The 13329-nt window shown below is 36.3% G+C and overlaps 1 protein-coding gene across 1 annotated transcript; it reads left to right on the top strand.

The window, feature by feature from the left end:
* The first annotated feature begins 7916 nt into the window (after positions 1 to 7916).
* Positions 7917 to 10620, top strand: LOC141602011 (uncharacterized). The gene is made up of 5 exons (XM_074422320.1): positions 7917 to 8004; positions 8104 to 8145; positions 9161 to 9202; positions 9473 to 9722; positions 10610 to 10620. The coding sequence occupies exons 1-5, from the start codon at positions 7951 to 7953 to the stop codon at positions 10618 to 10620; spliced, it is 399 nt and encodes a 132-aa protein (XP_074278421.1). The 5' UTR covers positions 7917 to 7950.
* Positions 10621 to 13329: the final 2709 nt, after the last annotated feature.

Genomic DNA, 13329 nt, shown 5'->3' with positions numbered 1-13329 from the left:
GACAAGTGTGCGTCACCAATTCTCTTGTCCTATTACTATCTCCCACTCAATGCAAGGTGTCTTTCAGGTCGTACTTGCAAGTGATCATATCGAGAGTGGTTTCCTCGATCTGGAGAATAACTGATTGACCGGAATTATCTACCATAGATACCTTCCGAGCGTGGCCACGCATTTCCAGTTCATTACTCCTCAAGTGGCCCTGAGATATTGTTTTAACCCTGACAAGGGGTGGACAATTGCTATCGCACTATTCCCTTCGATTAGCCACAGCCATCATAACCCAAAATATGCCCATTTGACCCCATTTACGAAGGTCGTAGTAACATAAATCAAAGTTAATCTGAAACTGTGCCACCTTAGGCGAACAGTCTTTAGTCAAAAGAATTGACTCATTAGAATACTATAGTAGCTCTCGCCACGACCAGGCTATATAAATTTGCTAGAACTCTATAAGCGGTCATAAGGCCCGACAAAGTGTTCCTGACAGTCTGCCTATATGATCGACTAGTCATCTCATACGACTCTATGGCACTTGAACTTTCCATCAATCGCATCACACTCTAGTCACTTCGAGACGTCACCTCATACAAGTGACTATGGGCAAATACCTTGTTAATCCGAGTTCACTTTAACGGGGTTCAATTGTCTTTACAACCCGTTTGGATGTAACAAAGTAAAAGGTGAGTTAATAATAACCCAAGCGACAAATGTGGACATCACATTCGGGTAGTCAATACCATATTACCACCTTGTAATGTATATTTAAGTGTGTAAACACTAGTCGTTTGCAACATGAGTTTAACACACCATGTGTCCATGTGTTCAAACTCTTGAATTGCATTTTCCTTTATTTTCATGTTTGTCTTACATAGCATGAATCTCACCAAGTACATATTTAGTTTCCCAAACTAGGTTTACGTTCTTTACTTTGAGAGAACCTTCTTGTTGCTTATCACATAACAAATGTATTATGGTGGACGACATAACTTGCACTAGTCAAGTGTTCTTCCACCTCATAATGTACCAGGTATATGTTTTATAGGATCTTGCAACAATTGTCAAGATGATTAGCCTAGCACTTCTCATAAGTCCTAGTATATTTGAAAATACTAGTTTTGAGTAACTTCTTACTATAACCAAGTATCTTTTCAAACTTCTTATTTCTCCTTTTAGCTTAAATAGCTTAGGATTTTCATAAATCCTTACGCGTTTTCGAAACTTCAATATGTGCAACTTCTTGTCACATAACAGAGTGTTCTATCAAACACTAGAATAGCTCGTTAGTTCTCCTCGAGAATTCATGAGGATTCTTATATAGCTTACCAATGACTCATCATGCTCTTAAGCATATGGTTCATTATAGGACATGTGCATGATTATTCTAATGGCGGAAACATTAGTAATCTTTAATCATGTGATCAACCATTCTTAGGTTTAATGAATGACCATGACTGCTTGTGGTAATTCTATTTTCATCGATATGAATAACCTTCATTTCTCGTTTATTTGGTGTGCATATCTCAATGCCTATCCAACATCCCATGATGTGATTGGATTCATCTTAGTCCATTTTCATCCATAATTGAAAACTCAAATCATTCTTTCTTTTGTAGATCTCATTTACTCAAGCATACAAATTATTCTTTATATTCTTATAGATCTCATCTATCCATGTATACTATCTAGATTGATATACTAATCATTCTTTCTTTCGTAGATCTCATTTACTCAAGCATACAAATTATTCTTTGTATTCTTTGTGTCTTCATTTTTCTCCCACTCTATCTTTAGAATAAATACATTAGATATTCAAAGATAGATTATGAGACACAAATAATGATTTTTGAAGTAGAAGGAGGACTATCTTATAGATTGACTAATAGATTATAGATTTGAGAGTGTACTTGGTAATTGACATTCCTTTAGAAGTGTTCATCAACTCAACATCACTTTATAATAGATCATACACAAGCCTCAAGCTTGTGGACATATAATGAATTCTATCATTATGTTGTCTATGGATCACTTTAAGTAGATGATCATATGTTTTTATGTGCAAGCATATAAACACGAATTTTTAGAACAAACAAATACAATAAAAGGGGTGACTTAGGTTGCAAGCCAAGCCACCAAAATCCAAAATACAACCATTGTTTAAAAGGATCAACCATTTCCATGTCGAACACGGAAATCTAAATTGTTCTAAAATTCATAACATTAAAATAAAGACAATAATAAAAGCCAAGCTTCATTGGTAGCTACTCCTAGCTCCTTCATGATATCTTAAGCTTGCTTCTCTTTTCCCTTGTCTTTGCTTGGATGAGGCCCTATTTACAATAAAAAGGGGATACATTATCACAACTTTGTATCAAAATACCATAGTTGAATTAGAAACATAAAAGAAAGGATAGTCATTTACCTATTGGAGTGATCTTTCCAGCTTTGATGTCACCAAGATACTTGGAACAATTCATCTTCCAATGTCCAACACCATTACAATAATGGCATTTATCAAGAGGACCTTTCTTGGTTTTGGAAGTGCTAGCTTCAAAAATCCTAGCCTTGGTGTTCATGGGAGCTTGCCTCTTACTCCTTTTCCCATTCTTCTTGAACTTCCCCTTGGTCTTAGTGCTTATATTAAGCACATCCTTAGGTGGGTTAACATTTAGCCCCATGTCTCTTTCGGCTTGCACAAGTAACTTGTGCAACTCTTCAAGAGACGCGTCCTTGTCTTGCATATTGAAATTCACCCGGAATTATACATATGCTTTGACTTTGGATAAGGAGTGAAGAATCCTATCAACAATGAGCTCCTTGGGGATTTCAACCTTTTGAATTTTCAACGTCTCGACTAGCTCCAACAATTTGAGCACATGAGGGCTAACCTTTTGGCCCTCCTTGAAATCGAGATCAAAGAATGCTGAGGCCGCCTCATATTGGACGATCCTCGGTGCTTGTGAGAACATTATCACAAGTTTGGAATAGATTTCATAAGCGGTGCCCATTTTAAAGTCTCTCCTTTGGAGATCCGCCTCCATAGCAAAAATCAACACATTTTTCGTAGCGGCGGACTCTTTGTGGTAAGCCTCATATGCTTCCCAAGTGGCGGCACTCGACCTAGCATTAGGTTAGGGTGGAGAGGCCTCAATGAGGTAACGAAGCTTGTCGTCACCTTAAGCGGCTAATTTGAGTTGGGCATCCCAATCGGAGAAATTTGACCCATTCTTTTCAAGTTTACAACGATCCATGAAGGATCGGAACCATGAAACATTTGTGAGAGTGGTGGCGTTGGTGTTTGGTGCGGCCATTTGTTATGAGAAATAAAAGTGGTCTACAAAACAAAATAGAAGGAATAAAACACTTGTCGTTTTTAAAATAATAATAATACTCGTAAATTTTAATTTAAACAAGTTTTATAGCATTTATCTAGTGACCTTTACCCAACTTGATAAATGATTCCAAGACCCAAATTCATATCAACTTGGGCACGCTTTGGCGATACAACCCTTATCAATATAACTCGGTGGATTAACTCTTTAATCGATTCTACTTTTAGAACTCTTGGTTGATAAAATTACATTAATATTTATCTTTAGACCAAAACACATCCGGCTATGGTCGAGAATACTTTTGTTGAGTTCAACCCAAATTTCGAATAAATGTGTCCATGATCCAAATCCACATTAACTTGGGCACGCTTTGGCGATACAACCCTCATCAACATGAATTCGGTGAATAGACATTTATCACCCACTTCCCCTACGTAACAAGGTTTGTACCCCGGTTTGGCCGAGCGCACTCCCTCACGAAATAGGTTTTCATGGTTTCTACTTTTTGGTAAGGCTAAGTCTCAATTGTTTATTTTAGCGAGAGGTCATGTCAATTTATTATCTATCACGTTTTAAGTGAACTAAAGCGGTGAACTACGATAATTGTAATTGACAAGGTCGGATAAACTCGATGTAAAATGCATGTTTAGTTATGGCGATTTAGCAATGCATGCAACATATAAATAAAATGCAAAGCATAAAAAATAAAATCCTAGTATGGCCTTCCTAAAATAGTAAATCTAATAAACTATTACAAATTCGGAAACCAACTCCTTTGGTCCCTTGAACTTCGGTCTTGGCACGCACTTCAAGGCAACACTTTCTTTGATGGACCGCCTTCTCGAATGGCACCGTCTTCAAGGAACTCCGGAATAATTAAATTACAAAATGAATTACATAATTTCCTATTATACATTTGTAATAAAATAAAATAAATCTATTAAATTACAAAACTGTGATACGAGATCACAATAATTACAACCGAATCGATATTCCCATATATTTCGGGTAATACCAATTAAAAACTAAGGCCATACTAATTAAAATTACATAATTCAAAAAATACATAAAATTAAAATGACATTCATAAATAAAATTCAGCATTATAATATGTATGAACATGCTTAATTTTATGCTAAATCGCCTTTAAAGAGCCAATATCGTATATTTATCGGTTTTTATGGATTTGCGTGATTATAACTTCTTAAAATCACAATAATTACATAAATTCATATTTATGTACAAGTTAATTAACCTAACCATCTTAGGACTCAAAACTTAGTCTCTACTAACATTTTGACAATAATTAAACTCGATTTCTTAATATTGTTCATAAATGGACCCAAAAATACAAAATTATGTTATAAACTTCAAATTAAATTATAAAAATTTTCAAATAATTTCAAAATTTGAAATTGAAACTCATAAACATTCTGGAAAAATACCATGACACTCATAATGTTCAAAACTTAAGTTAAAAATTTCGAAAATTTATCGAGAAAAACAATGTTGCGGTTTATCGGTTTTAACAAATATGACCATTAAAATATGAGAAAACTTATTTTCATCAACTTTTCACTTTTAGATCTGAAATATATGATAAAATGCAACATGTGACGTTTTTCTTTAGTCATGAAATATGTTTTAGCATTATTACTAATTTTAGTCACTATTTATGTGATTGTTCATCAAAAATTCATAAATCATGCAAAAAGACTTCACTATAGCCAAATATTTTACACACATCTTGTAAAATTGCATGTGACAACATACTAAATTTCCATGACCATATTCGAAATATAACTCATATTAACCTATTTACCCATTTAAATACGATTTTAACTTATAAAATTCAAATTTCGAGCAAAACAATTTATTTTAACATGAAAATTTACAGGCCATCAGAATGTATTACAACTGAAAACATATCCAAAAACCACTGGAAAATTCGAAGTTTAGCTATTTTTCGTCCAAAAATGACATTTTTCTCATAAAAATAATATTTTAATGCCAATAATATATAAAATGAACAATAAAATCCATAAATAAACCAAAATATCCCAAATATATTTTAGGACCAGAAACTTTAACATGCAAGGTGATTTCATGATATATCATAATAAACACAAAATTACAAGTTTTATTTGTTAATAAGATTAACTCGGAAAAACAATAAACCGATTTGCATGCAAACAACCTAAGACTCATGATACCATTTGTTAGGATTCAATAATCTCATTAGTTTACATATTCATATATGAATTAATTTATTTAGTCATAAAATAAATACAAGATCTTATGCATGCAAACATAAAACAAAATAGAGAAGAAACCATCACTTCTTACATTGAGGTTTCGGATTTTTGGGCACCAACAAGATCTCCTTCTTGTTAGTTCTTGAGCTTTCCAACAATGGATGAACAAGGTTCAAATTAGAACCTCTCCCAAAAGCATATACCCAAGGAATACTCTTAATAACTAATATTATTATGAACTAGTAATGATATTAGTCTTACTTAAAATTTGACACAAAAATAAATTTATTTTGCCCTTGAAAATTTCGGACAAGGGGAGTAATATTGTGAGGTTTCTTTCTCTAAGTTTTCACAAATTGTAGAGAATGTAATAATTTTCTAACACTAGAAAATATTAGGTAAGGTAGTGAATAATTATAGAGAAAAACATTGGCATTTCTCTAGTGGAAAAACCGGTTGGGGAATGGGTAATTAGGGAGCCAATGCATGCAAAATTACTCTTCTCAAAAGCTAGGTATGCAAGGCTATATTAGGTTATAATCATTGTGTTTTCTCTTATTAAAATAATCAACACAATTTATCCACTAATACTCCCACAATTTTTCGGCATATTTAACATAAAATGGAAGGTCCATTTTATTTTGTCATTTGTCAATTGTGACATATGTGACATGTGAAATTGTAATGTATTTTTAACATATTAAAAATCAACATACTCATAAAATATATCATATACAAAATCGACTAGTAATTCGTAATTACTTGTACCAAAACGTTTATCAATTATAAATCACAACATCTTGTATTTATAATAAATTATTCATTCAATTTCAATTGTTTCGTAAACAATAATTTTATTCTAAGTAATAAAACAATTCGATTACTTAGACCGTATCTAATTTAATCGAATTACAATAAGACACGTTAACTTTACTCACAAAATCATCCGTCAATTTTAAGCAATTTAATTAACTCGTATCGGCATACGATTAATTAAATAATCAATTAAGAGTATTTCCCTATATGTATGACCTAAGGGGATCAACTGATCACCACCGTCGCACGACAATAATGTCAAACTCTAGTCAGCCAATCATTACCGATATGTGTGGACCAGTTGACTGTAAAATATTACATCCCACATGTATTCTTAAAAATGAGATTTAAACATGTGATCATTATGATCGACAGTTGTGATCGCATTATTGTCGGAGGACACATATTCCAACAATTAAACCACTGCTTGCAGAGTTGCAGCACCATATCGCTCATAGGCTATTCTACTTAAAAACTGTCATCTCTTTTGCAGTTTCACCTTTTTCTTTTTTCAAAAAGTTCGTAAATGCTTTTAGATACGGGTTTGCTCGATGATTATATGCAGGTTCTTGATACTCTCTGAGCCTTTAGTACTGTTCTTTAGAGAGATTTAAGAGAAATCTTTGACCATAGATCTTTTACTATGAGCGTTTGTCACTGGTTTTTTTGTTTATACATTTTGCAAAATGTCACCTAGTTTTGAAACATGTATTTCCATGGTTAACAAGCTGTCATTCTTGTTTATGGATACCAACAGAAATTGGCATCAAGCCAGTAAAGGTGCCCCTGAGCAGGTAACTTTTATGCTGCAGGCAGAGGATCAAGTTCTAATGTCATATTATATGGTTACTAATATCTGCCTCGAAGATATCAAGAAAAAGGCTTAGGCCCTAATTGACAACTTTGCAGAATGCCATGTTATATATATATATATATATATATATATATATATATATAGAAGAGATCAACTAAGGTCCTTAGATATATTAAGTCCATAAGTCCTAATGTGGACGGTTGGATCAATCAAACCAATGGCCAAGATTTCGCAGTCAAACCCCACTAAACCCCATTAAACTAATATTTTTGATTTACCTCTCTCCTCTTACCCACTAACCCATGCATGCTACACTGTTTGTCCATCAGTCCATGATCATTTCCCTCCTCATTTTCTAGACAATTCAAAACAACTTGCGGGTATTTTTCCCTCTATTTCCTGTCATTTCTTCTTCCTTTTCTTTCTTCACAATTCTGATAACTCCATTTTCATCACTACCAATTAACTCCATCCTAACAAACGCCATTTTCATCACTACAAATTAATACCAACTCGCGTGCAAACTCGCCTGTCTCCATTTTTTTATAAGGTATTTTCTCCATTCCTTATTTAGTGATTTGTAGTTTGTTTTTTGTTAATTATTGCCTTTGTTAAACTATCATAAAAAGAGTTCATTTGATTTTTCAATCTTCAATTATGGGTTTGCTGATGTTTATTTGTTCAATTGTTAATTATGGTTGTGCAGATCAAATTCGAGGTCATTTGATAATTAACAATGGTTTTTGCCAAGAAAAATGCCAAGAAATCTTCCAAGAAATCTGAATCGAAGGTAAAAAATCTCGTCTTGTTGGTATAACTCTTATAGAATGATGTATAACTTCAATTAAATATCTGTATAACTCTAATCCCAATTGTTTGTCATCTACAGATGGATGTTGTAGAAAGTATTGACACGGGAGTTGATATCCAGGTTAAAAGTTTTGATTTTGATTTATACGTTACTAGATGTCTAACTCTGCTTACTAGATGTATAACTTTAGTACTCAATATGTATAACTCTGGTTAATTAATGTAAAACTCTGGTTACTAGATGTATAACTTTAGTACGCAATATGTATAACTCTAGTTCCTAGATGTATAACTCTGGGTTCTAGATGTATAGCTCTTCTGATTCTGTGACCAACTCCTTCTTCATAATGTCAAACTCTAATTGTTATATGTATGACTATACTTCTAATTAGTTTCCATACATAGAGTTATACAATATATGCCTACAGTTATACAATTTATACCTGGATTTATACAATATATAGCTAGAGTTATACAATTTATACTTTGGAGTTATACATTAGATGCCTGGACTTATACCTGGAGTTATTCCTGGAGTTATTCATTATACTGTATATGCTTACAGTTATACATTGTATGGCCAGAGTTATACATTCTATGACTAGAGTTATACATTACATGGCCAGAGTTATACTTTCTATTGCTAGAGTTATACATTTTATTGCAGTCATTTGTTGTATAACTCTGATTACATGTTGAATAACTTCTGCTGTCATAATGTATAACTGGAGTTATACAATGTATGGCCAGAGTTAGACATTCTATGGCTAGAGTTATACATTACATGGCCACAGTTATACTTTCTATTGCAGTCATTTGTTGTATAACTCTGATTACATGTTGAATAACTTCTGCTGTCATAATGTATAACTAGAGTTATACAATATTTGCTTAGAGTTGTACATTTTATTCCTGGAGTTATACAATATATGCCTAGAGTTATACAGTATATGCCTAGAGTTACACATTAGATAATTTTAGTTTCAGATTGTCCACTTTTGTTATTATATGTATAACTGTACTGTTATTCTGTATAACTCTCCTGATTATATCTTCTCTTGTTTGTCAGCTACAGATTATATGTATATGTATAACTGTACTGTTAATCTGAATCCCTTTTTATTTGTCAGCTACAGATGGATGATGCACCAAGTACTGAGAAGGGAGCTGATTCCCAGGTTCAAAGTTTGACCTTTTTATAATCATGTTGTCATTTGTTGTATAACTCGATTACATTTTGAATAACTTTTCTTTGTCGAATGTATAACTCTTGATATTTTCTCGATTAACTCTATTATCGTAAATGTATAACTTTACTTATATTTTGTATAACTCGACTATCTATTGTATTACTTTAATTCACAAAGATGTCTATTTCTTTGTTCCAAATATCTCTAATTGCAACTATAGTATGTCTAATTTTGTGTGTTGTCCTTGCTTTTCCCCAGATGGTTGAGGCCAAGCCAAGGGTAAAGAGGGTGCATGAAATCACGGTTTCGTGTCGACCTCAAAGACTTGTCTCTCTCATTGAAAAGCTTAATGAGGATCAGGTGTCCGCTGTTAAGAAAATTGGGTTTGGTGGCCTTTTGGAACTCAAGATTAGCAGCTTCCCACTTGCACACGTTCGCCTGTTCTTGGAGTCCTTCTCTGACGGGTCATATGTGTTCAGGGCTTCGCGGAAAAAGGAGTTTATGATCAGTAAGCATGACGTGCATGACTGTTTCTTGTTACCTTTCGGACCCAACCCTCTCCCTTTGGTGCCTGTGAGCTCGCAGAAGGGGTCCAACGATCCCGAGAATAAGGAGCTGAAGGACAAATGGCGGCAAGCGTACGGGGTGGCCAAAGGGAATAGTGCAATACCCTTGGGGAAAGTTCACAAGCAACTTCTGGAGTACGAGGAGGCGGACGATCAATTTTGCCGGCTATTTGTTTTGTTCTGTATGTCTTCATTCCTCGCACCCACCCCAAACAACGGGATAGATTGGAAGCTGTTAAGGGCTGTAGAAGATCCTAAAGCCATCCCGCATTTTGAATGGTGCTCTTATATTTTGGACATGATGGTGAAAGCGGGGTCAGACTGTAAAAAGGGGGTAACATTGTTGAACGGGTGTATCCCCTTCCTCATGATAAGCTACTTTCAGCGATATGATTACAAGGGTAAGCCGTGCCGCCATGATCTACCTTTGATTAAACATTGGGATGAAACTTCGCTTGTAGAGAGGGTAAAATTTGAGGTGGGTCAAGGGGGATTGGGTACTTTAACCTTGTCTAAGACCAGGTATCCGAGGTGCCTTCAAGACCCCTCTTATGGAAGGAGTGTGGACGAGAGCGGCCTCCTCGGCGACCCGCGTGAACCCAAACTTCTGTTGCTATCAGACCCCCCCCACCCCCTCTCTCCTGCTCAACTTCTGAGAAGAAGTTCATTCAGATAGAACTACCAGCAGGTGTCGAGGATGACCAGGAATTGAAAGCTAGGGTTGTCGATGTAAGTGCAAACTATTATATATTTCTGCAGATGGATTCTTTCAAATTTAACGTACCCATCTATTATAATATAACTAACTTACTGTACTTCTTGAATGCAGGGTACTCATGAGCTTTATCTACAAATGCAAAGGAACGCTATTGTGTTCTATTCATGGTACGCAGATGCAACCGCACGGATCAAAGTCAGAACTAGTGATCCGACGGGCCTAAATCCTAGTCAGGCCTCTCAATAATTCTTTGAGGGTGAAAAGATTCAAAAGTACGTCGCTGAAGCGAATGAACAGTTGCGAAAGGTCAAGGTTTCGTGGGTAACGCTCCCGCATTTGGAGAGGTAGTTCGAGCCTCCCAAAAATCAGTCGGAATCGATGCATCTACGCGTCAAATAAGTGAAGTTCTGTCTAGTCTCGCCAATGATGAGGGTGGCGGGGGTGGTAACCCCGTGTTGAGCCGCGTCGAGAGTCCGTCAAAGGCGACACGCCAACGAAATCGATTGCAGTTTCATGGTCAAAGATTATGGAGGAAGTGGGAGGTGATACGATCGTTTCTAAGCCGTTGTCACCTGCTAGCCCGGGGTTAGAGGATCAAGTTGTGTGCACCCCGTCCCAACCGTCGAGAATGTTGTTGGAGGCGAGTTACACCGAGGAGGAAATTGACCAAACTTATGGACGGTCAAAGGACGATGAGGCTCGCCTCTCGGGCGGTGATGAGGGGCATGAGCACGTTCATGGGGACGGATTGAATGAAAATGCTGAAAATGTTGGAAGATTGTCGACACAACGACCATGAAAGAGCAAAGCAGACATTGTAGGCCAAGGCGACGGACGGTCGAGGATGCTTTGAATCTCGGCCCGTGGTAGGTGATGAGGTGAATGAGCAAGTTCATGGGGAGGGATTGCAAGAAAATGTTGAAAGATTGTCGGACAATCAACCGTCGATAAGGAGATGGAAAAATCTACGGTCCCGAATGGGTTTGGAGACACAAGAATTGATGGAGTGTCTGTTTTCTCTTCTGAAATGAAGGAAGCTTTATGTGGACTTCCGGCGTGACGGGAGTGGTCCTGGTGGCGAGGTAAGTTTGTTAATTTGCGCTAAATACTTTTTATACAATCGTTTTTTTTTTTATTGGTCGTGTATAACTCTAAGTTGATAAAGTATAACCTTGTTGAAACTTATGTTGAGGCCTTGAATCGTAGTGCCACCGCAACGGCCGGTTGGTACAACTCTTAACCAAGATATGACTACGATTATACAAAGATATGACTAGAGTTATACAATATATGCTTTGGAGTTATACATTAGATAGCTGGAGGTATATCTAGAGTTATACAGTAGAGTTATACATTATAGTGTATATGCTTACAGTTATACATTTTATGGCCAGAGTTATACATTTTATGCTTACAGTTATATATTTTATGGCCAGAGTTATACGTTTGGCGTTTAATTTTGTTATTTTTCATTCAGGCCACTGTTAAAAAGGATGTAATTGAGAATGTTGAACAACATTCTAACAATGGGGGTGTAAACGTAGATGTTGTCGAGGGTGCGGAGATCACCCCGGGGAATCCTTCAACGGAATGTACTGGAAATGAAATCCCTCTGACTTTCATGAGCACGGCAGAGGTGAATGAGGCATTTGCCGAGGTTGAGGAGCGAACGATCGGTGCTGCCAAAGAAGGTTTGGTAGTTGAAATCGATGGTGCTAGGGTTGAGCCGGTTGCACCACTCCCACCCCCTATTTATGTGCCGCGATGTGACATGATCCACCATCCTTTCTTCGCATTCAACCGCCCCCTTCCGTGTATGGACATTGTACCTGAGAACCTGGTTGTTCTCAAGGATTGCGGGCACCCGAACCTGACCAACACGTATGCTCACAGTGGTTGCGATTTAACAAGGAACGTTTCAGGACGGTGTTCAGGGTGAGGAAGGATGTAATGGATTATGTCTTTGATCAATTCCACGACCATAATAAATCGTAAGTAAAAGATAAGTTTTACCTATATTTCAATACGACAGACAAACAGGCCATGAATGCATTCCCTTGCTGCGTGTCTCAATTTTGCTAATCCTTTGTAGGGAACAATTGGTCACATATCCCTGTCCAAACTGCATAACGCGTATTGATCTCCAGTCGTTGATGCCCGGGCTCGATTATGGCCAATGTCATTGATCACTGGTCTCAGTACTACTCAATCGCTTATGCACGCGAACACCGCATATGTTTCAAGTTCGCGCTGTTTCTTTGGCCTAGGTCACGCTGTAAGTGTGCTCGAACTCCGCAAGTTATTTTGTGACAAACTGTACGTAACTTGTGATACAAGCTGCCAACCCCCGTCTATCATTTTTATAGGACCTAGCAATTGCAATTTGGCAAAGCGGGAAGAAAAACTTGGTTGTTGATCATTCTGAAGGCTTTTGTTACTCGTGGGACATGTGGCAAGAGTCGTGTTCTAGTCCATTCCAACTGGACTCCGATATGGTGAGCTCAGATATCAATATAGAGACATTTACATACTGGAATTATACATTATTTTCCTAGAGTTTAACAGTATATGCTTAGAGTTGTACAATATATGCTTTGGAGTTAGGCATGGAGTTTTACCTGGAGTTATACACTACACTGTATATGCTTACAGTTATAGATTTTATGGCTAGAGTTATACATCCTATGGCAAGAGTTATATAGTATATAACTTTAGCTTTCAGAATTACTAGAGTTATACGTTCTAGGGCTGAAGTTATACATTATTTGTCTAGAGTTATACAGTATATGCTTAGAGTTTTGATGAGTGGCTAACTTCACTCCATAACTCTA

The sequence above is a fragment of the Silene latifolia genome, chromosome 9 (genome assembly GCF_048544455.1).
Source record: "Silene latifolia isolate original U9 population chromosome 9, ASM4854445v1, whole genome shotgun sequence".
NCBI lineage: Eukaryota > Viridiplantae > Streptophyta > Magnoliopsida > Caryophyllales > Caryophyllaceae > Silene > Silene latifolia.
The sequence above is the reverse complement of the archived record's forward strand: the minus strand, read 5'-3'. Positions and strand labels throughout refer to the sequence as shown.